This window comes from Chanodichthys erythropterus, chromosome 15 (assembly GCF_024489055.1).
Source record: "Chanodichthys erythropterus isolate Z2021 chromosome 15, ASM2448905v1, whole genome shotgun sequence".
NCBI lineage: Eukaryota > Metazoa > Chordata > Actinopteri > Cypriniformes > Xenocyprididae > Chanodichthys > Chanodichthys erythropterus.
In genome coordinates, this window is record NC_090235.1 from 32,030,991 (window position 1) to 32,058,030 (window position 27,040).

At 36.0% G+C, this 27,040-nt stretch overlaps 1 protein-coding gene across 2 annotated transcripts in view; it reads right to left on the bottom strand.

The window, feature by feature from the left end:
- ctdp1 (CTD (carboxy-terminal domain, RNA polymerase II, polypeptide A) phosphatase, subunit 1) overlaps nt 1–27,040 on the bottom strand; it is a 132,504-nt gene that overhangs the window by 31,622 nt on the left and 73,842 nt on the right. The window contains exons 12-13 of one of the 2 annotated variants that reach the window (XM_067411830.1): nt 17,353–17,570; nt 14,219–14,535 (exon numbers count right to left, since the gene is read on the bottom strand). In XM_067411830.1, coding sequence (XP_067267931.1) covers nt 14,505–14,535; nt 17,353–17,570 — 249 coding nt within the window. In that variant the 3' untranslated portion in view covers nt 14,219–14,504. Of the gene's footprint in view, nt 1–14,218; nt 14,536–17,352; nt 17,571–27,040 lie in introns of those variants that run through there. The other variant, XM_067411829.1, reaches the window with a different exon arrangement.

A 27,040-nucleotide genomic window follows, 5' to 3' on the forward strand; every position in this document is an offset into this window, starting at 1 on the left:
CTTGTCTTATATTAAAATTCTCTGACATTTCTCTTTAAAATTTCTCATTTTAGATTTTTAATTCATGACCAGTGTTTTGTTTTGCTCTGTCCTCTAAGCTTTTGCATTCGTCGTTGCGTCATGCATCAGGTCAGAGGTTACCGCCGCAAATCAATGCGTACAGTTGTCTGGCGGAAGCTAGACTGGTGGATGGAACAAAACAGGTCCCCCATTCACTACCATTATAAAGCTTGGTAGAGCCAGGATATTTTTAAATATATCTCCAATTGTGTTCGTCTGAAAGAAGACAGTCATATACACCTAGGATGGCTTGAGGGTGAGTAAATCATGGGATGATTTTCATTTTTGGGTGAACTATCCCTTTAACTTTGGTTGAAGCAGTTTTAAGAGCACAGACAGACAAGACAGGTCCCTGCATTCTGTTGACATCAAGCCCTTACTAGAGTTCACTAAAAACTAACCAACGGCAGTACTGCATGTTAGATTGCTGGGGAAGGTGGGGGGAGGGGATGTTGTCCACCATGGCTAGAAGACAATATGACTTTCATTTGCAATTAAACTTCTGTGATATTGTTGAGTTATTAAAAATGAAACTGTGTGTGACAGGAGGATAGTAACACTGCACATATAAGACATGGATGACATGACTGCTGTCACTGCAGGAAGACAGTCTAACATCCCAGCACAGGAGACAAAAAGTGACAGACTTGAGCAGCTCCATCACTGCAGTAATCCAGCTGGACCTGTGACAGATGAAACCCTGCTGGTCCACAGCCACACACTAACCCACCCACAACACCTGACAATAAGCCACGGAAATATGAATGTTCTTCTACTGGGAATGTGTACAACTACGTTTTTTCAAAATGGAGTAGTCAGTAGGTTGTCTGAATAATTATATCGACTAGACGGTCTTCACGTCATTTATAATTATACTGAATTATGGTCATGTCCACCATACGTGATAAGATGATTTCCTAAGGGATGTTCACATATGACAAGATTTTATGTTCAAATAGAGTTTCACAAATGAATAATGCAATGCAAGTTGCATTCTTAGCATGACCCAAGGGGTGTTATAATGGGTATTAGCATAAATGTTCCATCTTTGGCCAGTCATCTTAGGTCAACTACTTTGAGGTAGAGCAACAGTTTAAAGTCAGCTCAACAGAATAACACAGCTGGTTTAACTGCACAGAGAAATCAATACTTTGTACTGATCAACAAAGTACTGTGTCGCATCTGTTTAGTAATTAGAACAGATGTGAGTCAATCATTGTTGGTTTAACACATCACGCATGATGAGAACACCATGTTTGGATCAAGACAACACAGAGATTTACTAAGAGAAAAAAAGCATTTTCATATTTTGAGTTGTAGTAAATCTATAAGGTGTACATTTTTCAATGCCCAATCAGACTCTGTGTGCTTTGATGGCTGAATCTGACATGACTAGCAGCAGATTGTCAGTTGCCTGGAGAATGTTACTGCATCATTACTGCTCTGACAGACAAGCATGAAATCACGATGTCAATATTCATAAGAGGAAAAAAACAATGGGCACCATCCTGGGAAATATCAGCAGGTGCGTGAGTGAGTTGAGCTTGTGTCTGTGTATTCGATGTAAAACCCCCTGCTGTACATGCATAATTAGCGCACTAAAAGACAAATTACACATGAAAGTTTGAGCAAAACAGGTCTCTTAAGCCATAATGTTTAACAGTTTGTAAAACTATATTTTGTATTTTAAATGATATATATCTGAATGCATTCCTTATTGCAAAACAGCAGACCTTCTCTAAACTAGTGATGCACCGATCATGATTTAAATGGCCAATTCCAATTTTTTACAAGCAAAGGGTTGATTCCGGCACGGTTGCCGATCTTTTTGTTTTAAAGTTTTTAATGTTGCTTATATGTCTATGTGGATTTTCTTAATATGCTTTATGTCAAACGATGTGCAAATTTATGTCAACACCATTGCTGAGTATTTTCTCCTTAAAACTGCAGTGAAAAAAAGATCGCTGGTGTCTGTGACATCACAAACTACCTTGTAACCAATCACGTCAACGTGCCAGCAGGCTTTAGCATATCAATAACAGCGAACTAGCAGGGAGTCGAGAAAAGCCAGTTTATCCCAGTATATTTTTAGGTTGATATAATAAATAGTGTAGATTTAGCAATATGGTGTTTGTATGATTTTTATTAACGATGTTATGATAAACTATATGCCTTTCTCCACTGAGTTGTTCAAAATAGTTTGTAAGGATACTGATTGTTAGAAGGCAGCTGTCTGACTCTTACATGGCGAAAGGGAACATGGTTTGTAACATTAGCGATGCGTTATTAGCTGTTTGATAACATAGTCAAGCAAAATGCTAATCATATTTACCCTCTGGAGTCTGAGGCTGTTTTGGGGCCCTGGAGAAGTTTTGACATGCTCTGACATTTGTGCTTTTCATTTGTTCATAAACATATTAATGGAAAAGGTGTCATTACACTGTATTCAACACGAACTAGGATACCATAATATGCAAGCAACATGTATGTACATATTTATATTTTTGAAGGAATAACGTTTATGCATGGTTATTGAAAAACAAAAAACTTAAATCACTGAAATAAGGCCAAAAAGCAAATATTACGTATATGTGTTCACAAGACGTCTGGAGTTTTTGCTTCGAAATGATGAAAAAATTATCCTGCCTACTCGTTCATATAAAACAATAGAAAGATTAAACTTTTCTAAGACACTTTTTGTCAAGAAACACAGTATGCGTGGAGGCATGAATCTTCATGAATAATGCTGTGATTCACACCTGAGAAGACAAAAGACCTGCATAATGACCTGCATAATGGCCTGCATAATGAGGCCTTTCAGTCAGGTAGGCTCTGTGAAAAAAACCCTCTGATAACAGGTTCACATAAGCTATTGTATTAACACAAATATAATGTCCACTCTTGACAAAAAAACAAAACAAAAAAAAAACATGATTTTTGTGATCTCATGCATGCACGTGTTATTACACATGTTGTGAAGAAAAATTTGTATAGGCCCATTAAAGTTTAAATTACAATACCAGTCAAAAGATTGGACGCATTACTATTATAATGTTTTAAAAGAAGCCTCAAGTCTCAAACCAAGTAATGGTTTTCTATTTCAATATACTTTAAAATATAATGTATTTCTGTGATGCAAAGTGTCTGAACATTTCTATCTCTACCTCTTTGGCATTTCATATAGGTTTTTAGCTTAAAAGCATGCATATTTGGAGAAATATTGATGGATTCTTATATGTTTATGTCAATTTTCTATACAGAGGAGTAATATTTATTCAATATTTATTGTCATCACTATGAGCGCTGGATATTGTGATTTCAAGTCATACTTGCAGCCGGAGGGTGCTCTGTACACATTTAGTCCACAACTGTCTCAGTGAAGAACAGACATACCATGTGACATTCCAGGAACTAACAGAGGCTTCCAGAGATCACTAACCATGGCTATAACATGCAGACAGAGACTTTTGAAGATAATAAATAAACGATTGCGACGATGTATACGTATATTGCCTCAGAATTTGCGTCTGAATAGTGCTCGCTCCGTGGGTGTGGCCGCATTAGCGGATAATGAGCTGAATCACGGACGTCTGACATGGCACTGTTTTCATACAGATTACATACAGATAATTTTTGTTTTCGATTTGACTTACACGATTTAAAACCTGACATTTCAACGTTTCTTTAGACATAAGTCTCATTTTTTATGATTAGTATTCACTACGTTACACTTCATTTTCTGAGAACTATCGAGTGGATCTCTGAGCTGCGTGAGTGAGTGGAGGTGGGGCTAATTTGCATATTCATTGGTCCGCATATACTAAATGAGGTAAGGGTGTACAGTTACATTTAAGCTATTTTAAGGAATGAAAAAAAAATTATCACACGGAAAAAACATTTAAATGTCATTTTGGTGATCAAAGAAAATTTGACTACAGGGGGACTTTATGCAAATATATGTGTTGTTTATTTGCACTATTACAGGACAAACTGGCCTTAAACAAAAATATGTGTAGCCATTTAAAATTAGATGCAACCACTGCATTTTATTCATGATTCAAATAAAAATGCTACAAGATGCTAAGAGCAGTTTTCATTTAAATTAGATTGTATAATTTCAAGATTGAGCAAAAACAGCATGGTCCAACTTTAGCTTTGTGAAATTATGCTACATAAAACATACCTGCACAAAACAAAAACGTCAGACAGACTGAATGAAAATGTCAGCAGGTGGCGCTTAACAGCGATTTAGTGTTTCCTTGGTTACAGCTGTACACAAAGCAGTGCTGCACTTATAAAGATCACTTTAATAGCTATTATACGACGGTAAGATCAAAAGAAAATGACATTGCAACTTTTTTAAGATAGTCAGTTCCCTTCAGAGGTACATTTATTTAAATCCCCATCACAGTGAGCTTGCTGTGCCTGTTACAGTATTTTCTCTACTGTCGCATCTTTGCTGTCCTCTCCTCTTTATGTCTGTCTTCAACAGCCTGTGTTAACGTTAACGTCTCTGGCCTGTGTTAACATTACAAACTTTGTATTATTTACACAAAAATTACATTTTGGGAAATTATTGCAATGCAGCTGTGCGGAACAGGGGGTTTACCCCAATCTTCAGTCCATATTCAACAAAATTGCTTTTAAACAGGCAAGGAAAATGACTCTGGACCCATCTCATGTGCTTTATCCTGAATTTGAACTACTTCCATCTGGTCAACGGTTCTGTACTGCAAGGTTTAGATAGAACCGCTATAGGAAATCTTTTGTTCCTTTGGCTACAAGGCTGCTGAATTCTAATTCAAAGGACATGACTGTGTGATTATGTTACTGATGTTGGTGTCTTGATGTGCAGCTTCACATTGACATTGACAAATAAAGTATAAAGCAAAGTAAAGTAACAGATATTGTCCATAAAAAAACAAAAAATTATTTACGGTTGCTGACCGGTGTCTCTCTACCCTAGACCCTCTAAGCTACAAAATAGACCAGACTTTGTCTGTGGCATGAGGATAGCGATCATAAATCTTTCTCTCTCTCTTGTTGATTACAGTCTGATCCATCTGCCCAAAATGAGCTCAGGTTAATATTTTATATCAGTGCGGGAGCCACAGGTCCTTCATTATATGCAACCTTCAGTGAGCAGCGTATGTCAACTGCTGTCTCAGGAGCATGCATGTAATGATCCAGAGGAAATTCAGCCCCTGCTCAAACCAAGACTAATTCCTCATCATTTATGCTGACTTCCAGATTCCCATCCAAAAAAGCACAGACACAAAATTCCCAATGTAGACGAATTTGCAGTGATTCTGCCAGCGGCTGTTTGCATGACTGAGGAAGACATAGTTGTTAATGGAAAGAGAAAAAAAGAAGATGACGGAGCTATTCAGAGGTTTTGATCTTTGTTCAGAGCCCTCAGGGTTTTGCCCTGTAGCATTTGCATCTGTCAGCACAAATGTAGTACTAGTTTCCCTAGAGAATATACCACCAGAAGCTGTGTTACAAACAATCACTATACTTCACTTTGACGAGCTGAACATTTTCTGTTATGCTCTACTTTTAACCCATCATTATTAATATTTCCCTAAAAACTAACTACACTAAGTATTTTTAATGCTTTATAAAGAAGTCTTTTATGCTCACCAATTCCAGTCAAACTAATATTTTGAAATATTATTAGAATTTAAAAAATGGTTTCCTATTTGAAAATATTTTAAAATGTAATTTATTCCTATGATGGCAAGTTGATTTTTTTTTTTTTTATTACGTTATGAGGCTTAAATTCAATTGGAGCATTTTTTATTTATTTAGACAAAATAGTACTGATTTAACATTCTGGCAATTAGATAATCAGATCTGACGAACAATATCACTTGAATTAGTTTTCCCATTGGTTTTTCTCCTTAAATCCTCACATCTCTCATTCTCTCTGCTTTCACGGAGAGCTTTAAAAATGTATTTTCTCTAAATTCCTTCACTTCTAAAAGCTATTAGGATTCAAAACCATAGCTGGGAAGCAGGACCCCTTGACTGTATATTGCTCTGGGCTCCATACCTTTTTAAAATTTAGAAAATGTTCTGAGATCATCTGAACCCATAACTTCACCCTGCTAGCTTTGCCCTTATTCATATTATCATATTCTACTGTGGAAATATTTCTAGGGAAACGTAACAGACCAGATACCTTATCTGTCAAAATGATGCATTTTGAATTATAAATGTTTTTAACATTCGGTAAATGGAAATTTTCGTGTTAACCTCTGTATGCCACAATGTTGTAAATGAAAAACAGACACACTACACCTCTGGCCATATTGCTCATTTCCTCAATTAATAATGGGTATTGTTGATTACTGCGGTTCAACTTGTTTAAGTAAACAAGTCTTTTACTAAAAATGGAAACATTTATATTACCTTTCTGTGTCAAAGTGATATGCTAAACAGGTCATCTGCCATAGGCCAAAGAATTGTTATTTCCAGTGAAGAAGGAAGAAACACGATCCTAATTAACCCCAGCTTGAGCGTGATTTTGCTCTTGGCAGTTCTGTAAATTGGTTGTTGTATCTTTCTCTTTCTATTTCAAGGTAGAAGGAAGTTCTTCTGAAGTGAAGGACTACAATGCTACCATCTCGGCAGGGGTGGGAGGATGTCACACTCTTGTTTCATGCCCTTTATGGGCTTCAAGCTGAGGAGCTCGACAGAGGTTTGATCGCATTAAACCATTACCCTACTGCAGAGAGCCTCCATGCAGCCTGTGTTTGGCTCCCTACCAGTTCACCCAACAATTTTTTATATATATTTAGTGGTGTTTAAGGCAAGCATCACTATACTATAGCTTATACTTATAGATATTTAACTCCAAATTAGGGCTGTCCAAATTGGAATTTTTCTGATAAAAATCATGATAGGGATTTAAAATAAGATTTAAAAAAGCTCCAGGCTTGCTGTGCTTGTTTGTAAGGCAAACTGAAACATCTTTGTGTGTAAGCCACAATAATCCAAATAGACAAAAAGTTACAAAAACATGCAAAATATGAAGATAAACACACACAAAAAGCAAATGCAAGATTAACAAACAACAACAAAAATGGTTGGACTGAGCACTTGATAGTTTCAGACCTTTTTTAGTGGCTTGTTTGCAGGGCTGCACAAATTGACACACAACATGTGATTAAATATCAATATGAAGACAAGTTAAGTTTATAAGAGATGATCAGTTCAAGTGGGCTCTACACTGCTTTGCTTGAAATTAAGTGCTACAGCGATCTGTCCCGCCACACTTAAGTGTGTAAAAATGACACACTTAAAATGCATTAGAAATTTTACAGAAAATTTCATTATAAAATTTACAGAATTTGAAAATTCAGAAATTGTTTCATAGTAAAAAGTAACAAAGCACAAAGCTTATTGTGATTACTGTATGGGAGGCACACTTCAAATAATGTTTAGTTAAGCTTTGTTCACAGCAAAACAGCATAGTCTGAAACATCCTGGCTAAAAATTATTTCTCATTAAAATCGAGAGATTGAAATTTTTAACCCAGCTCTAGCTTCCACACAGCTGACATGTTTACCTGTTGTATTCTTTCCATGTCGTGTGCATGATACAGTCAAAACATGGCACAAGCGCTAATTAAACAAAATGAATTTTCGGCCGCTGAAATGTTGGTGCATCACTACTGGCAACCACCCATCCACAACACCTTAATGATCTCATAGGTATGCCAAGACAACACTAAAATCATGACAGTAAATTTTGCATTGACCAACACTTCACAACACAATCTTTTTTTCTGTATATTTGAAAAAAGAAAAACTTTTTTTTCTTCTGATAATTGCATTTGGATGCCTGACCCTTTGCAGCACAGTCGAGGGGTATTGATTTGCACATTACAGGCTGTGGGAAGAACTGAACGCAAGCTTATGTAACAATGAAAAACTGTATTTCTCAAGAAAGTCCTTCACAGTAGCAATGACTTAACCCTGTAAAGCCTGACATAGGACCTAAATTAAGAAAAGTCTTAAGTCTTAAAAATGTTTAAAATCTCTATTTTTGAAATGGAATATCGCACCTTCAAACAAAATATAAAAAAAAAATCTAATAAAAAAAATACACAAAATAACTACACAAAAAAGTTGAGTACCTTACATCAGGCTTTTATGGTTCATATAGTATAGAAAAAAAACCCAAATTTTATTCAGAGGCTCAAACTGAGCAAAAATACGCAATTTGGTGCAGATGTTATTTATTTGGCAAAAAAGTAGTATGAAATCCTTACAGCTTTTAATGTATATCAATGAGATTAACAGTATAACAGACTACTTGCATAAATTGCATATAATTATCAGCAGTCACTCTATATCTTCCAATAATCCAAAATATATATATTTTTATTTTTTTACTGTAGGGGCAAAACAATGTAAAGCAACACAATAATGATTAAGAGATGTACAAATAAAATTCTTCAAAAGCCTGATGCATCATATTTTATCATTATATTTTAAAATGATTTTTCTAAAAATCATGTATGGATAATCTAGTTGAAATATTACTAACAATATAAAAGTTATTCTTATGTTTAGTTTATAAAAATGTGTAAAGATACCTGACATATGAAGAGACGCATCATGATCTTAAGGTTCTTATAATTATACCTAAAGGACTTTTAGTTTTACTTGATAAAAAAGTATAAACTATCATTTAGATGACAGAAGGCAGACAGAGTACAAAAGCTTTTTCAGCAAAGGATGACCATGTTGATAATTTAGAGGCTTTAGAATTCTGTGTATCAAATATAACCAACCAAACCAAACCAAACCAAACCAAACCACCAACCAACCAACCAACCAACCAACCAACCAACCAACCAACCAACCAACCAACCAACCAACCAACCAACCAACCAACCAACATTCCTCCAGGACACACATACAGTGTGGATTATAAAGACTCCAGTACAAACGAACAGCGTTTTAATGTGAAGTAATTGGAGGTTTGCTCAAAAATACATTAGGTAATAGAACCGGCAGATTAAAGGGGAAAAGATTAGCCGGCTAATATACAATAGATGAGATTTCAGAGCACAACAACAGGGAGAAGGTAATTAAAGAATCAAGGAGGACTTTGTCTAATCATGTTAATTAAGAAGCATGCAAACTGGGACCTACAATCGTCTTTTAAGCTGAATCTTTAATTGCCCTTCGGGTTTGTGAATGCAGGCAGGGTTTGAGGTATGATCTCTGTTGTGTAGAGATTGTGTCAGGCTCACATTTCACTCTACAAGAGATATTCGGCTTTGGAAGGCTGAGAATGAAGCTGAGAAACCAGCTAAACAGCTAAAGAGTATTATCTGAGCAGCTTTATCACCATTCTTCATGAACAGAACTTAAAATGCTTGAAACATTGAGAATTATTTAAAACTAAATTACAACCAATATCAATCAGTTTTTTTATTTTTTTTTATTTGAATGTCTCTTTGTATTGGTCATTATGTCATAAATATGATCATTCTGACATGACTTGAAAAAAAAAAGAAAAAAAAAAAAAAAACTTGGGAAGAAACGTGTTTGAGGAACATGATTCACTGTCCTTCAATACTTCCCTCTACAGACAGACTGTGGAAATCATAATGATATTCACTGCAGTAAATTACAGAGGATGTCAGACAGCATGAGAGAGGATAAAATAAGAACCCAGTATGTGTTTAAATATCACAAACAACATGAGTCTGACAGTATCAGAGAGGGAGAGATGGGAACTATTCAGGAGGAAACAGCACTGCTATAGAAACACAGAGCGTCTGTGCGCAACAGTATGGACAACGTGAAGAATGAAGACAACCAATGAAGACAACAACTGTCACATGAACAATGACATGCATTACTGACAGTTAAAGGTGATGTAACCTAAAGAACATCAGCTGTTGATTAAACCCAGCACTTCACACATCTAAAACACACTCAAACATGCAATATGTTTAAGATAGGCAGTAGAACATCACTTTAATAACCTGCAACACAGCATTCAACATATTTTTCTACAAGAAATGAAAGAAAAATGCATGCATTTTCAACTTAATTTTTTACTTAAATTGATTTATTTGAAAGAAAAAAAGAAAAAAAACTTTAAGAATATTTATCATCCATTTATTTGACCTAATATTTATATTGTCCACTGTACTGGAATCAACAACAGATAATTTCTGTAAATACCAGTGGGCTGGTGAGTTGTGGTATATCACTTTATAGGCATTTTATTTCATGGTGTATTAGATTATATTAGTTATTTTTGCTTGAAATTTGATGGTAACAAAATCACTCACTTTACTTGTTTCCATCAGTCTGATGAATCCTTGACTGAAAGAACTTAATGAGCAGTTACTGAATCAATATCTGACTTCCCTGCTGCTTCCCAGCAAGTTATTTCTCATTTTATTGTCATTTTTTTTTTTTTTTTAGAAATGGCGCAATTAAATAAAGGTTTTCAGTAAGCAAAAAAAAAAAAAAAGAAAACATCCAGAGAGGCTTCAGTACTGAAGAAACCACTCACGATGCTCAACTAACAAGATACAAAAGTTTGGGATTGAGATATATTATCTATATAGAGCTATGAGTTGGGGCCCTCGGGGGGCATCCGTGAGCTGTTGGGCTAGTTTTTGTGGTTCTAGTCGGGCTCATGTCAGTGACAGCTCGCCAATTCATTATGTTGGGCTGTTGGTAAGAGAGAGAACTCAGATTGGCTGTTCAGTTTAGTGAATGAGTCAGTGCACGAGAATAAAAGCCAAAGTTAAGAAAGCAAGGAGAGAAGTCAGGGCGGCACAGACAGAAGACTGTTCTAATTTTACATCATCTTACCTGAGCATTCCAATACACAAATATTTTCATAACAACATTAGATACCTGAAATAAGGTAAGTGATCAACATGATTGATATTCAAAATGGTATGCAAGCACTGCTTTTTTTACAATTTGTATATCTGCATTCCTAGTTTCGGTTTCACTTTTTTAATTGACGAATATAGACTATTGATACCTGCTGATATAGACTAGGTTATTCTTACGCTTTTATCTTACAGCTTTTTGGGCCAGACGCAGCTGACGCGAGTCAACAACACATTCCACAGACTTTGATGTCGGTTTGGTGTGTCACTGTCTTTATGCTCGCCATGGCTGTATTTATTTGAAAATAAAGTAATATTGTGAAAATACAAGACTTTTCTATTTGAATATATTTTAAAATGTAATTTATTCCTGGGATGGCAAAGCTGAATTTTCAGCTTCATTACTCCAGTCTTCATTGTCACATGATCCTTAAGAAATCATTCTAATATGCTGATTTGCTGCTCAAGAAACATTTGTCATTATTATTATCAGTTAATTTGTTTGGAAACAGTGATACATTTTCCAGGATTCTGAATACAAAAACAAACAGATAAGTTAGGGGAAAAGCATTTATTTGAGATGGGAATCTTTTGTAACATTATAAACATCTTTACTGTCACTTTTGATCAAATTTTTTCTTATCATCAAAAACTTTTGAAAGGTAGTGTAGATAAAAAAGTATTTTGTGTTAAAAGTACATAAAACAGTAAAGTATATTTATTTATAAAGCTGCTTCATTCCAAAGTTCCTGACTATTTAAATACAAAAAAAAAAAAAAAAAAATTTAATTCGGTTAATAGGTTTAATATGTTTTTAATAGATTACTTTGGAAATTATTATAAAGGGCCATTATTTCTCCTGTACTTTTTAATAATTTCAATAAAAATGTGAATATCATCTTGTTCACCATCAACCAAAATTGTAAGAATATTATTAGTATTGGTACATTTTTTCTTATATCAGCATTCTGCACTATGCCACTGCCTATTTCTCAAAGCTCTCATTTGAAAATAATGCCACTTCATAGAAAAAAAAAAAAAAAAAAAATTGACAATTGGTAGAGAACGAAATCAAAAAAGAAATCAAGGTTATAGGAAAACAAGACCACATGCCATGTTATTACTGATTTTGGCAGTTTATGGTACTTGATCTAAAAATATGACATGAGTAAATGGTCAGCCTATTTAACAGCAGCTGCTGTGTATTGTTTATCGCTCAATTATGCCGTTCATGTCTCCGTCTGGTGATATTTTAATGACCATCATATAAGCAGTGGCTTTAGTGCCCACACAGTGATCAGCAGAGAGCCCTACAAATCAACAGTCAAACCTTCTTGACTCTCTGCAGCCGCCAATGACGTAAAATCATCTCAACCACACAGAACATTGAGTGGAGACTGATTACAATTGCAGGAGCTCTGGAGATGCAGAGGAGGAGATGTGAAGGAGAGTGCCAAGGTGGATGCAATGAATTATGCTTCATTCTTTTAAAAATTGGCTGTTTCCCAATTTAAAGAACAGACTTGTGTTCTTGTGGAGACCGGTCTTGCAAGGTTGGCTTGAAAGAACACAAATGTTTACTTTCACAAGCCATCACAGCTTGCAGCAGGAATCCCTTAAGTGAAAACAAGAAGTTTAAAGCTTACAGGCTTCCGTACGTCGACAGCCCACAGCGTTTTCTGGGATTTCAAATGGTTTGATTCTCTCAAGTCTGCATTCAGTGCATCCACAAAATCTCGAAGAACACATCCAGGTACTTTTATACATCCTCTATACTTGCGTTCTTGAGTATTTGAATTGAACTTTGACGGTTGATGATGATGTAGTATGAGAACACAAGGACACAAGATCGTTTATTGAACGCATATTGAGAAATGGACATTATCTTCTCAGAACTCAGCCAATGGACCTTCTCCATCCCTCTATCCTGGAACTCTTTTAAAGAGACAGCGCATATATATATTGAATCCATCTTTATCTGTGTGCTGTCTCTTTAAAACAGTTTGGAACATCTGAAGTAAAGGGAGATGACTAACAACGAAGTCATGAGGCTGTGTAAACCACTTTATGCAAAAAAAAAAAAAAAAATTGTTCAGGAAAACTGATAAAATGCCATCTAGAATGAAAATGTCCCTTGGCCTACTACCACTGACTGCGATATTGAAAATTATTTGCTGGGTTGTTTAGCTCATGGATTCAATTCCTTTGCCAACCATCAAGTGGTTGAAAAATAAGTTGTTGGAATTATTCATTTTGATTTATTGCTGCATATATACAACATAAGTTATCAGCCGATATTATAGATCAGTATTTGATGACAGTGAACAGATTTACAATTGCATTAAAATACTGATCATTTCATAACACTGTTAAATGTAATAGCAAATCTCAAATTTGTCACCATGAACATTAAAAGATGTAATGCCAAAATTATTTTTTTTTTTTTTTGGAAAATTCATTAGACAAAATAGGGCAGAATTTTAATATTGGCCATTTATCGATTACTGGCCCACATAAAAATATTTAAATCAGCTTATAGATATCAGCCACATTTCTAATATCGTACATTCCTACTTTTGTCCACATTTCAACAGGAAAAAGAAGAGAAAACTGTGCTCATCAAACATTTTATGCAACGAAAAAAGTTGGTGTAGGATTTAATTTAAAACACATTTTTCACTCTAAAAAAGTAAAAATTGCTCAGAAATTACTTGTAAATTTGAATTAAGCACACATTAAACAAGAAATAGTAGAAAGACTGAAACAGTATTTTCTTGTAAAACATAATCCAATAATGTATATATACAGCTATGGAAAAATTTAAGAGACCACTTAACATTGATTTCTGAACTTGGAGTGGTCTCTTAATTTTTTCCATAGCTGTATATATATATATTTTTTTTTTTTTAATACAATGGGGGTTTTAAACTCCGGGGACAGCATATGTGACCAGCTGTTGACTGAAATACAATGATTTAGACTCTTTGATATCATTGATATCTTACTTTGTAAGAAAGAACAGGAATTGAAAGTCATTTCTTATTAGAAACATCTTACATGCCCAGTGGCCTGAGAAGAAAAAGATAATTAAAAATTTCCTCCAAACAAATAAAATATTATCACAGTTCTTATTCAAGAACTCGTTACACACAGGAACACAAATTATGTGCATATTCTGAGAATAAATAATTCATAAACAGGATTTGATTATCTCCAAAAGTGCCGCTTGTCTTGGCTGGAAAAGGCGCTATTTACGGAAGCTAACCTTTGGCCGCTGGGCAGAGGAATCAGTCTCAGGTGGCCTGTGTTTGAGATAAGCTGTTTTGCCCATCTCTATTATTCAAAGCCTGCTGCTGCCAGTGGCTCTTCCATAATCACTGAGCATTTTCTCTGCCAGCAAAATAGTTGAGTTGAGACCAGTGGTTCATTCAGAGGAACAACAGGAGGAGTGATTGTGACCATCAGATGACCTTATCTACATCTGGCAGTAACTTCAGTTTTGCTCAACTTGGCAAAGGTCAGTTCATTACTGTGGTCAACTAGACAGACAGATGTTATCACTCCATCAGTATGAAGCTAGATGATTTCCTCTGTCACTATCGCAGAGAAAAAGACAGGAAGCAAATGATACAGAGCAAGAAAATGCTGTGAAGGTGCATAACACAAAAGAGACAAGAACCAATGACATTTGCAAGCATGACTGAAATATGAAAGCTGTGACAGAGGATATAAACTGAGTTAGATTTTTTACTTTAAATGTATGGAAACAAGCAATGTGAACACTCTCTAAACATCTCCTTGTTCCACAAAAAAAAAAAAAATAAATAAATAAAAAAATACTGAATAAAAAAAATAAAAAAATAAAAATAAAATAAAATAAAAAATAAAAAACTGAAGTCATTCAGTTTGAAATGACATGAAGGTTAGAAAATAATTGCTTAACTGTTGTTTTTGGTGAACTTTCCTAATAAATCTGGGTTCTGCATACTAAAGTAAGAGTTGAACTGCAGCTAAATTCATAGTCGTGATTTACTGAAATGCTTTTTTCAGTGCACATCATTTTTTATTCACAAAGAAAATGTGCTATTCACTTAATTCATTCAATGTGAAAAAATGTGCTTGCCTCTTGGAGGAGGAAAAGATTTAAAATAAAACTTTAATGAAAATGACATTTCTCCATCACAAAGCAACTAACGCACGGAGTGTTTCCATGGCATCAAATTCTGCAACGGCGACCATTTCCTGCCAATTTTAAACTCTGAATGGGAGAGTGGAGCACTTATTAGAACACTTATTAGAACCATGTGGTCTGACAAACTTTATATTGCTCCCAAGTGAAATTAATGGCAATTAAGGCAAATGTATGTGCTTTCTCTGAGTTGAAACTCTTTCTATAAAGTGGTTAAAGAAAAGAGATTTATTTTTATGAGGTGGTGCTGAAGAGCTAATGTAATTATGGTAAAGACATGACTAAATTGTATACAGTAGGATGTTGCACACAAATGCGGCCACCCCTTACACAATACATACATAACAGAAAAGAGCTTTGCTAATGGTGGAAAGAGCTGCTGTTGTTCAGCCTTTCATTTCCATCCTAATGAACTGATTTATTACTCATTTGTACATCAGGATGTGCTGATCAGCTAATTTAAATGATTTTTATATTTATATGTACATTAGTTGTCATTTTAAATCAGGGCCAAGACACTCTACCCACATCCAACAAAGTTAGCGAGGGCATTTAGGATGATTGAAAATGAACTTTGGAGCAGTTTGGTTCTGGTGATAAAGCAATCCAAAGAAATCACACTGACGAACCAAGCTGTATCATAACTCAAAATGGGAAATGTTTGACATAAAAAGAAGCAGTGTCTGAGCCTGTGGCACATGATTCATCGCTGTTGAAAACCAAAGAGTCTCTTCATTTTAAAATGTTGTTCAAACACAAACAGGTGTATGCTCTGACCAATGAGAGGACAGCTTTACTCACATGTGACTTGCATAAATATATTTTGGTAGACTTTGAAATATTGCTGTGCGACAGCAATCCGAACCAAGAACAAAATTCACAACACTTGAAATCTCTGTTAAAGCTAAATAAATTTTTGTATGCTTTTTTACAATTATGGTTACAAACTCTCTCTCCGCTTCCCTACACTTATATTTTAAGAGATTTAATGGCCAAAAAAAGAGACAAAAGATAACAAAATAAACCAAGTTAAATATTAATTTGACTGAAAGCATTTATTTTATTGATATAGCGATTATATCTTTAACAATAATTCTTTTAGCCAAGATAATTGTGATGATATGAGTCATAAACACAATCTTGGGATTACTGTAGGCAAATACAAGCTAATTTTCGATGTTAAGTGGAAGAAATCCCAATAAAAAAACCTACCGCAGACTAAACAGAGTATGTTGCACACATCTGATGCAAAAAAACTGGCAAACTCTGTCAAAAATCCAAGTTCTTCCCCAAAAGAGTTTTTTTAACCCGTTTCTAACTTAAGAAGAAGCGAAAATTACAACTCCAAAACAAATCATGGGTTTGTCATCGACAAAAGCAATGCGGGCAAAAACCTTAACCATTTTCTGATTTTACTGAGAGGTTTCAACTAGAAAAAAAAAAAAATACAAAAATGTGTGTAAATGGTAAAAAAGGAAGAACATGAGAAACTCAGCTGAGAAAACCAGGTTCTTCTGAGAAGCTGTAATCACTGGATGCAGGTCCTCCTGGAGCCAAACAGACAGTCTGAGACACTCAAATAACTTATTTTTCTCCTCCACTCATCTCATTGTTCACCACTCTAACCTCCTAACGATTATGCTACTGCATTCATTCAGTTGACACAGGAGGTAGATACAACGCTGTGGGCTCTGAGTCACTGCTAATGACTGCTAGGGAGTGGAGAAACTAGATAAAGTAGGACAGGTCTAATATTCCAGTGGAAAATTGGTTACTGTATGAGCCATATGATAAAACACTAGCTTGCTTTCCTGTCCGTTTAGCTGTTCCAGACAAGAGTGGGCCCGGACCAGAAAGCAGCTTCTCACACATGCTGATCTGACAACATCCTGCCGACTACACCAATGTCGGACAGAAGTCTAGGCAGCAGGTGGGGCATTTGTGCTCGGACAGGAAGATGTAAGAGGACGTGACCCCACCTTCTGCTAGATCTCTGCTTCCAGACATTGCCATGGCAACAGGCAGTGTTATTTGCTGAAGACAGTGGCAGTTTTGGGAGTACAAGGGCCTGCTGGAAATCAGGCACAGCAGTGTGTTGCTAATCAACTCTCAAATCGGTGAAGCAAGCTCAATCACCGAGACATATTTTGTCGTTGAAGTACTTCATGTGTATTATAGGTGCTATAATACAGCATGCTTTAATGAAATTCATGAGATGTAATACCTGTACATGTTCCCTGTTACACAGACGTCTTCTCTGGTTGACGTTTGGGCGGTTTCCTCAACAACTGCAGCCAGTGACGGGACGTGATCTGATGCTGGGGGTTTCTGCTTGCTCATGTGGGGCCTTTCTTCCTCGTCCTCCTCCTCTGCCTCCATCCTTTCCTCTTTTCCTTTTCCATCACTTTCATTGTCACTCTCTTCCCCAAGGATGTCATCCACCTGCCCAAAACAGGAGTTTAAATTAAAGGATCTGTTTATACAATGGAGCTAGACAAGTTGACAAATTCAAGATATATTCTCATAATTTTCCTTGTTTCAACATTTAGAACTGTAGTTATTTACTGCAATTCCAAATGAAAATGTAAACTTTTAATTGCTACTTCAGGGAAATGAGTGTTATATCATTTAATTAAATAATAATAATAAAAGAAATGCTGCTATTCTACTTTTTTGTGTCAAAAATGACAGCGAACAGCCATTTTTGAACAGCCTAAGAGGGTTAGCCTTGAACTTTTACCCTTAGGTTCTAAACACCAAAAAGCTGTTGTTTTACATGTAAATGTGTGATTTAACAAGTTAATGCATGTACCAGAAAGTTTAGCAACTTAGTTTGGTATTTTTGTTGGCTTTGAGCTATGAAAGTTACGATGTGTGATCATAATACATTGAACTCTTCCAAAAAAATTCAATTTGTCATGATATGACCCCTTTAATGTGTATGAATGTTAGCACTCAAGTGTTTAGGCTTGGTCTGAGCTTTCACTGATATGTGTTAGTGCTTTCATAAAGGCAGACCCGGGGCACAGATCACCCAATTATTCTTAGCAAGAGTTGTTAGACAGGCACTGGCAAAAATGATCAGCAACTTCACATCCGACTGATCTCTCTGCTAGCTCAGTGTAATTGCTCTCTCCTTCTCTTGGGAATAGCAATCACACACACCATTTTCCCCCTTTCCGTTTATTATTACATTGAATTGAGCATCTGAAAAAGCCTGCAGAAATATGGCAAAGCCATGTACACAGGTTATAAATGAGCTCAAGGAAGGGTGCTTAAAAAAATAGACCCACAGAACTTTTTCGCTTAATCTGACAGATAAGCATAATAAGGGCGAAACATTTAATTAAAAGTAGACTGTTTGTGAGGAGTGTTATCTAGAAGCATCAGAGTAGATGGAACAATCCCCAGGCACCCATGGGATGCAATTATGAACGTCATCATACCCAATCTAAAAAGTAAATTAAAGTCATACTTTACAGCAAGTTGTAATGCTGAAGGAGTCATTAACTCTGCCTTTACCATTAGACGAAAGGTCAGGGGTAGGATTATTGCACCGCTCTCTAATACTTTATGATAAATTCTAATAACTAACAACAAATAGAAACTACAGTTACAGGGCATTAATATTTAGGTCGAAATAAAGAATTGTGTGTCAAATGCTTGGTATAAATTGGTAGAAATCTCTTTTGTTGTTGTCGTTTTTGAAGTCAACACAAAATGGTATTTGCCACTAACTTTTATTTAAGGAAAAAAGAATTAAAAAAACAATTAAGGATGGGACTTGACTGATTGGATAGTGATATGAGCAACACTGCTCATCAAACTGCCAAAGTCACTGAACCATTGAAATTTTGAAACACTTATGACATAACGAAACCTTGTTTACTGAAATCACATGACTTTGACAGTTTGATACACGCTCTGAACCACTGATTCGAAACAAAAGTTTCTTAAAGCTTCAATGCTTCATGAAGCAGTGTTTTGAAATCAATAGATTTTGTTGAATAAAGTCGTTATTTTGTTTGTTTTCTTTGTTCGCTTCATAACATTAAGGTTGAACCACTGTAGTCACATGAACTGTTTTAAGTACGTCTTTAGTAGCTTTCTGGGCATCTGAAAGTGTTAATTGTCTTGCTGGCAATGCAGGCCTCACTGGGCCATCGGATTTCATCAAAAATATCTTAATTTGTGTTCCGAAGATGAACTAAGGTCTTACGGGTGTGGAACAACATGAAGGCGAGTAATTAATGACAGAATTTTCATTTTTGGGTGAATTAACCCTTTAATGCTATTAACATATTAATGTTAACTAGCATTAAAATGACTGAATAACCCATTGGCATTAATTTATAAACCCTGTATCATCCAGAACAACCAGTACTTAAACTGGCTATCGGTTACAAATATTTCCCACTCCTAAACCATAATTATTTTTTTAGAGGTGGTGCATGTTATAAACATGTCATTTACTCACCCTCATGTTGTTCCAAACCTGTATGACTTTCTTTCTTCTGTTGATCACAAAAGAAGATATTTTAAAGAATGTTGGTAATCAAACAGTTGATGGAAACTATCTGGTTACCATCATTCTGTAATATATCTTCTTTTGTGTTCAACAGAAGAAAGAAACTCATATAGGTTTAGAACAACATGAGGGTGAGTAAATGACATGTTTAAACACTGTGCCTACTCTGTTTGCATGGTTTCTCACTATGGGTGTCACAATATACTGGTATTTGACGATAACCTTGATATTTAAAAAATTAAATATTGATATCATGTAAATGCTATACATATAATATCGTAAATAATCTAGCACCATCTGGTTGACACTCTAATATGATAGATGGCGGTACTGCACCTTAATGCTGGTTCTCACCCATTATAAACCAGAAAAAAAGAAAATAAAACAGTGTGCGCAGCTACTACTGCTGGATACGTAATAAAAATCTGATATCGTGACAGCCCTACTTCTCGCTAATAACTAATACACAAATCAATCTCAGTCCACATTCACTAAAAACAAGAAAAGCATCCAAATAAATCAGAGCCAGTGACCAAATGGAACCAAATAATAGATCAGCACCTAGTCTTAAGTGACCTAGTACTGCCGTAATGCAGAGGCAAGGAAAGCGAGGAAAGTGATGAGGGCAAACAGATGGAGCAAAGAGAGAGGCAATTTCCCAAAAGCCCTGTCACACAGATGCACAATCATTATCTTGTTAACACCGCACTTCGCCGGCTTCACCATGGCATGAAACGTAGTATAAATGCACTGCGGTTCCCTCTGAAGGGCGCTAAGACAGTTGGTTTCTCATTATTGAGGTCTAGTCTGACAGCAAATTTGTGCCAACACATATGGACTTAAACGTACAAACTGCAATAGTTATATATAAAAAAAAAAATGTTACATGGAAGATTTGAACACTGGCTCTAGGGTTGACAGGATGCCATTACCAGCGCATATTTAGGTGAGGCACCCACATATTTGTGGGCGCTTTATTAAAACATTTCATCACTGTATAATTACACAAAGATGCATGACTCTATAAAGATTAAGGTCATAGCCATTCAGTAAACCTCATTATACAAATACAAAGAAATAATCTTTCAAATGCATACGCTTCCACCTTCGCTTTATTGGAACATTATGACTCCGGCAAGCCATGGTCCACATAAATGGGAGTAAAATAAATTGTGAAAATAGAGCAAAGGTGAGAACATCTTTTATGACAGAAACACAGCCACAGGGTGGTAGTAGTTTCAACCTTAGGGTCAGTCAGCCTAACAGCAAACATTTATCAGTCGAAGTAACTAGGAATCAAATCATGAGTCCTTGCTAGGGAGCCTTATATGTTGGCAAAGTATGAAATCAAAGCCTTTTAGTTTGTATGGGCCACAAAACAATATTTGTCAGAGTCATCACAAGTTAATAAAAGCAGAGACCCACCAAGTCAATGAAATGTCCCCAATTCACTGACAGGCAGAGAGATATTGGGGAAGTGGTGGCGGCTGTTCGCCAAGGGAGCATTTTTAATATTTCAAAGTTTACTTTCAGACACTAGACTTTGACAAGAGTGCAATCAAACTTGGATCTGTAAAGGTAAAAACCTCACTTGTATTACATGTCTTCTCCACCTTGAGTTAAGTCATTGATAAAATTTATCACAGTGACGGAACAGAAATGATAATCTTGTTCCTGGGATAGAAAAGCAAACTATAAAGATAAGCTCACAATAAAGCCATCACTATGTCATAATTTTCAGCAGGAAAGGTTATTAATTACTAAAATTAAACTCAATGAGCCAGTTTATAAGATGAAGGGCTTCCACAATCAAACTACATTTCCTATGACTCGCTGTGATAAAGCTCTTCGTAATGTTGCAAAAGATCTTAAAGTCTGGCTTTGTTAGTAAGTTTGAAAAAAAGAGAGAAACTTGGAACAGTCGGAAATGTCATATTTCGTTCTGACAAAAATCACATAATTACAATTACAAATCACTTAATTACAACATCCCTGTTTGTAAGCATGAACTTCCCAGAAGGATGTCGACATCTTTTAAGTACATTAATGTGAAGTCAAGGGAACAGGAAGATCTCTAGCACACTGTGGTTTCTCTCTCATTCTCAGCTCAGCAAGGAGTCAACCACCGATATATTAAAAAAAGTAATTCAATTACATGTCTCATCACTCTTGCTGGGTAAATGCATTACATGCTGTCTGTGACTGTCTGAAGTTTAAGGCGGCTGCTTAAGAGGGCCACCAGAATAACTACAGTTTCATTCAGACACATGGCTGGAGAAAAGTTGATATAGATGAAGCTCTCAACCGACGTCACACCTAATCACACTCAAAGCACTGTGGTAAAAATAAGTAATAGCCCAGCACCTAGCACATTTGCTCCATGTCAAGCTGTGAATTTCAGTGCTTGCTTGGGAGGTTTGTGACCGAGTGAGACATTGTGAGGATGAGGGTCAGCACCTCCAAATTTGAATCTATGGTTCTTAGCTGGAAAAGGGTGGACTGCACACCCAGGATGTCTCGTTCATGAGTGAGGGCAAGCCAGAGAATGACAAAGATAGGCGGATCAGTTTGATGGCGGCAATATGTACAAGATGAAGAGGGTGAAAAGACTGATGGCAAAGCTCTCTATTTACCATTCAATATACAGTATGTTCGGACACTCACTTGTTGTCATAAACTTTGGGTAATGACCGAAAGTACAAGACTGCAGGTACAAGCCTCACCACAGCGTGTATAGACTAAGACACAAGGTGAGAAGCTCGGACAGGCGGGAAGGACTTGGAGAAGAAGAATCGCTGCTTCTCTGTGTCAAAAGTAGCCAGTTTAGATGGTTCAGGCATCTGGGAGGATGCCTTCTAGATGGCTTTTGGTGGAGGTGTTCCAGGCCTGTCTAACTGGGAAGATACCCCGGGGCAAACCCAGATTACATTTCCCGACTGTCTATAACAAAGAACATCTTGAGATCCCCAATTTGGACCTGGAGGAAGCTGACAGGGAAAGAACACGTGGGCAGGCCTACATAGCTTGCTGCCACCATGACCCAGTCCCAGATAAGCAGCAGAAGACTGAATGAATGCCGAGCTGTGGCATTTGAGTAAGAAATCCGGGTTCAGTTCTTGCACATGTTGAGTGCTGGGGCCATTTTTCCTTCCTGTCACCTAGACTTGTAATCATAAATATACCACAACATGTGACCATCTGACACACCATGTCTGTCGGCATGTCGAATGAGGGGTTCCAAATTAGCATGAGCATATAATGCTAGCTTATAAGTGGTGAAAAAAGTTTGTAAGTACATTTTTGTATTGCGTCAACCTTATAACTCTTATAGTCCAGTCTGAACAAAAAGTTCTGTATAAGACTCACAGCAAGAGAGCACAAATTCAAATTTACAAAACTAAAGTGGAAAACTTGTGCATGACTGACCTCACTTCCATATGCATATATCTTGCAGAAAACAAATTAGTGAATAAATTTCCTTTCCCGGCGCATGAGGGCATAACGGCTTAAAATGAATGAGGTGCAAAGCATCAAGTAGGGGGCCATGCAGATTTGCCTGCCAAAGCCATGCATCCAAATAACAGTCACCCCCACTAATTTGGAAAGGAACTTTTCGTAATATGGCAGCTTTCTGGGTGAAAACATGAAGGCCAACTGGGAGAGCTCCACAAAGTGCTGCTGGTTAGGAAAAAGCATTTGGATGCATTACATTATTCATAACCAATAAGGTAAAAGATATTGCATGAATTCAGTGATGCTATGTAAAGTTCCCCAACACCAAATGTAAAAAGTCACCTCAAGGCTGCAGTCGAGCTGGCTTACTGTACAGCCCATCACCACATCGATGAATTATTTATTATTGCTCCAGTGAAATATGCAGCACAGATTTTGTAATATCTCAGAAGGTTCCTTTAACTCCACACAGCAGTTTCTCACTGTAAAAGACGAACACCCAGAGCTTGAAAGAAGTCTCAGGAGAGAGAATATGATGGAGCTGCTGCTACATCAAGATCTGTGAACTGTAATATGAGGCGTATACGCATCATTTATTTTAACACAACCAATCTAAGATAATGAAGATAATCTGCCCCCTTAAAACAAAATCCAAAGAACAATAAATCAAAAAAAATATTTTTTTTTTGACGGAAAATGTCTCTCATTAAACGTCATTTAAATAAACAAATATACGAGTATTCATTTCTTTTTTTTATGTGCCCAAGTATTCAAATACAAATATTTTTGAAAAATGCCCATCCCTATCAGATACATTCAACAAATACTCACAACAAAAAGATATTGCATCTACACAAAATGACACAAATGCACAAGTGAACACTTAAAGCTACAGTCCGTAAGTTTTGCCTTTTTGTCGCCATCTCTGTTTGAAACCTGCAATTGCCGTTATTTGTGCAATTATCATCTTTACGTGGGTTATGCATCGGCACGACTACTCAGTGTGGATTAATCTAATGTTTGCTGTGAAACTGTACTTCGGAATCAGATTCTACATCTTGAAAGTATGACCAAAATAAGAATTTTCACCAAAAAATATAATCTAAACAAGTAACGTCTGCCACTTTTGTTATGACCAACTGAGAAAAAAAGCATTACAATCACGCTGCCAATTGTGATTAAATCTAACTATCACTTAGCTCATATCACATCAAACTGTGGAAATTATTATTATTGTTATACTTTGCTCTCAAATTGTTAATGTTAACAACATCAGCATTGCGTGACACTGTATTTAGTGTATATTAGCATTACCAGTAGATTTCAATTTCTGTAGCCACTCCGTAGTCCGAAGTCTTTTGCTTTTGACTACGAATTAATCTCCAGTTAACGCTGATTGTCATTTGGACCTTTCTGGATTATAATTTGCCATCAACATGATAAATTTAATTATTCCAGCTGCTGTGAGAAAAGGCTATAAATGATCCTCTACGGGCAGCATCCTCACATGCCATACAGCCTACTAGCTATATGGCATGTGGGACTCCTCCTTCATGTAAACAGACGTGGCGTAATGATGCAAAGACGAATGGCTGCATGCTCGAATTTCTCACGGAAACCCACCAGTACCGATTTTATTATAAAACATTATTACAAGCTTACTGCTGTGAATCGGGCTAAGGTAAGGAGATTGATTTTGGATAATGCAGCTTTAAATAGCTAGTCTGAAGGTGTAATTCACTCTTTACATAACACACTAAAACATGGAGAAGATTATAGCTGCAACAATTATCGATTATTTTTGATAATGAAAATAATCAACAATGAATTTGATTATCAATTAGTCGTTTCTGTGAGCTGTGCTCAGAAAACATCAGGCTAGTCATGCCGCTTTACAGTAGTGAACAACCCATTTCTATGGACAAAACGCATATGGAAAATAGTGAAGGACACAGAGCAAGCTCGTCCGAAACATGAGAATGCTTTATATTTATGAGAGCTTCAAACAAAAGCATAAGGGTTTACCTCACCGCATAACCTAAATTTTATGGTTATATCCTTATCTGTAAATGACAGAAAGTCCAGTAGGCATTTCCATTTTGCATATTCTGACAAGCAAGTTTTGTTAAACTTCACTAACTTTAATGAACAAGCGTCAGTGTGCACATGCATGTCAAACAGAGCGCTGTAAAATAGGAGCACAAAAATTCTGCCTTAAATATACATTTTGCTAAAACATTTTTTGTTGGAGATTGATTTAAAATTCTGTAACAAGCAATTATTTACAATTAACTATGTTCAGACAAACTTTTTCATACCTTGTACAAGTTAACATTTTGTGCTTTTGCTTATGTTTATTATAATTTACTTTAGTCATTTGAATTTCTGCTTCCAAAATAGTAAGCAATCAGTTGTTTTTAGGTTTACAATGTAATGTTTCTATTTTAATTCTTTTTAGCTTATAATGTACAGCATAGCCTACATAGATACATTTACTATATTTGTTTCCAGAGGATTTATATTACACATTGTTTTGAGGACAGCACTTGGCTGGATGTGGAATAACATTGTTTAAAATAATGGATTAAAATAAATTTTTAATGTATAATATATATATTTTTTTAGTTTTCATCCTATTAATCGGGGGGAAAAATATCAACAGATTAATCGATTATCAAATTAATCATTAATTCATACATATATAAAATATTATTTTATTACCATTCACAATTGTGTTGCATTCATAACTTGGGATTTACATTAATTACATTTTGAATGCATTATAATGCTTTTTGAAACGGTTACTGAAGATATAACCAACACATGTATGGTTTTCCCTGCATCATGGATGGGCTTCAGCATTCAGCACATCCACTAAAACCCAGCATATTTATTGCAGTATTGCCAATAGAAAAGAGCAGAGAAGGTCATCTATTATTTCATCACTGTTTGCCATGTGAAAGCACACTCACGACGAGACAAGGTCGACAAAAAGTACACTATATTTACTGAGAGCACAAACAACCTTGGTACCCAATTCAGTGTTCTGGAATCGGAAATATGAGGCAGTTCAGGTGAAGTTTGGAAGTGTGAAGAAATAGAGAATGTTATATAAATCTTCTGGGCATAGTGTTTGTTTATATGGTACAATTTGCTGGAGACACAAGACTAAGTGAGCCTGGATTCACAGTCAAGGTTACAAATTCTCTTTTGTTTGAACAAAGGTCTGATTTTACATTGAACTGGAGGGGTTGGCTGCAACAGGGAAAACTATTGAGCCAAGCCAAGTGTATTGGAGCGATTTAAGCCGTACATGGCAACAGTGAAGCCTCAGCAATAGAGGAAAAGAACAACAACTACACAATTTTTTTTAAGTGTACGTTCAGCACTCCATGTGAAATATTTTAGGGCTTCTACATCTTATATCTCAATAAAATCTTCAGAAGCATCATTCTCTTTGAAGCCACAAGCTCAAGCTGTGTCTTCTGTGTGTGCTATGAGCATCTGTGGGATAAATGTAGAGCTCTGGGACGCCCTACAGAGACAGCAGCCTAAAGACCTTTAGATCTTCAACAAGACCTGAAGCAGCACTGCGAACATTCATGCCATCAGGTTTTTGATTCTAGTCACGTTTCTATTAAAAGTCTAACAGCTTTGTTCACAGAATAATAAAAAGAACATGAGTATGACTAAAAGAATTTAGCAAATGGATCACGATTCAGTGTTTTTTCTCTTGCCAGTGTGGTGCAACTTCACACAGAAAGTTCGGATATACATATATCTTTAAGACCTGCACACATACAATTAGCATTGCATGTCTGTGCAGTACCATACATCATGTATCTCAGATTCTTTCACTTAATGTCATAATCAATCAACAGTAGATAATGAGAAAACACTTTGCATAAATGCACAGAATTGTGTGCATACT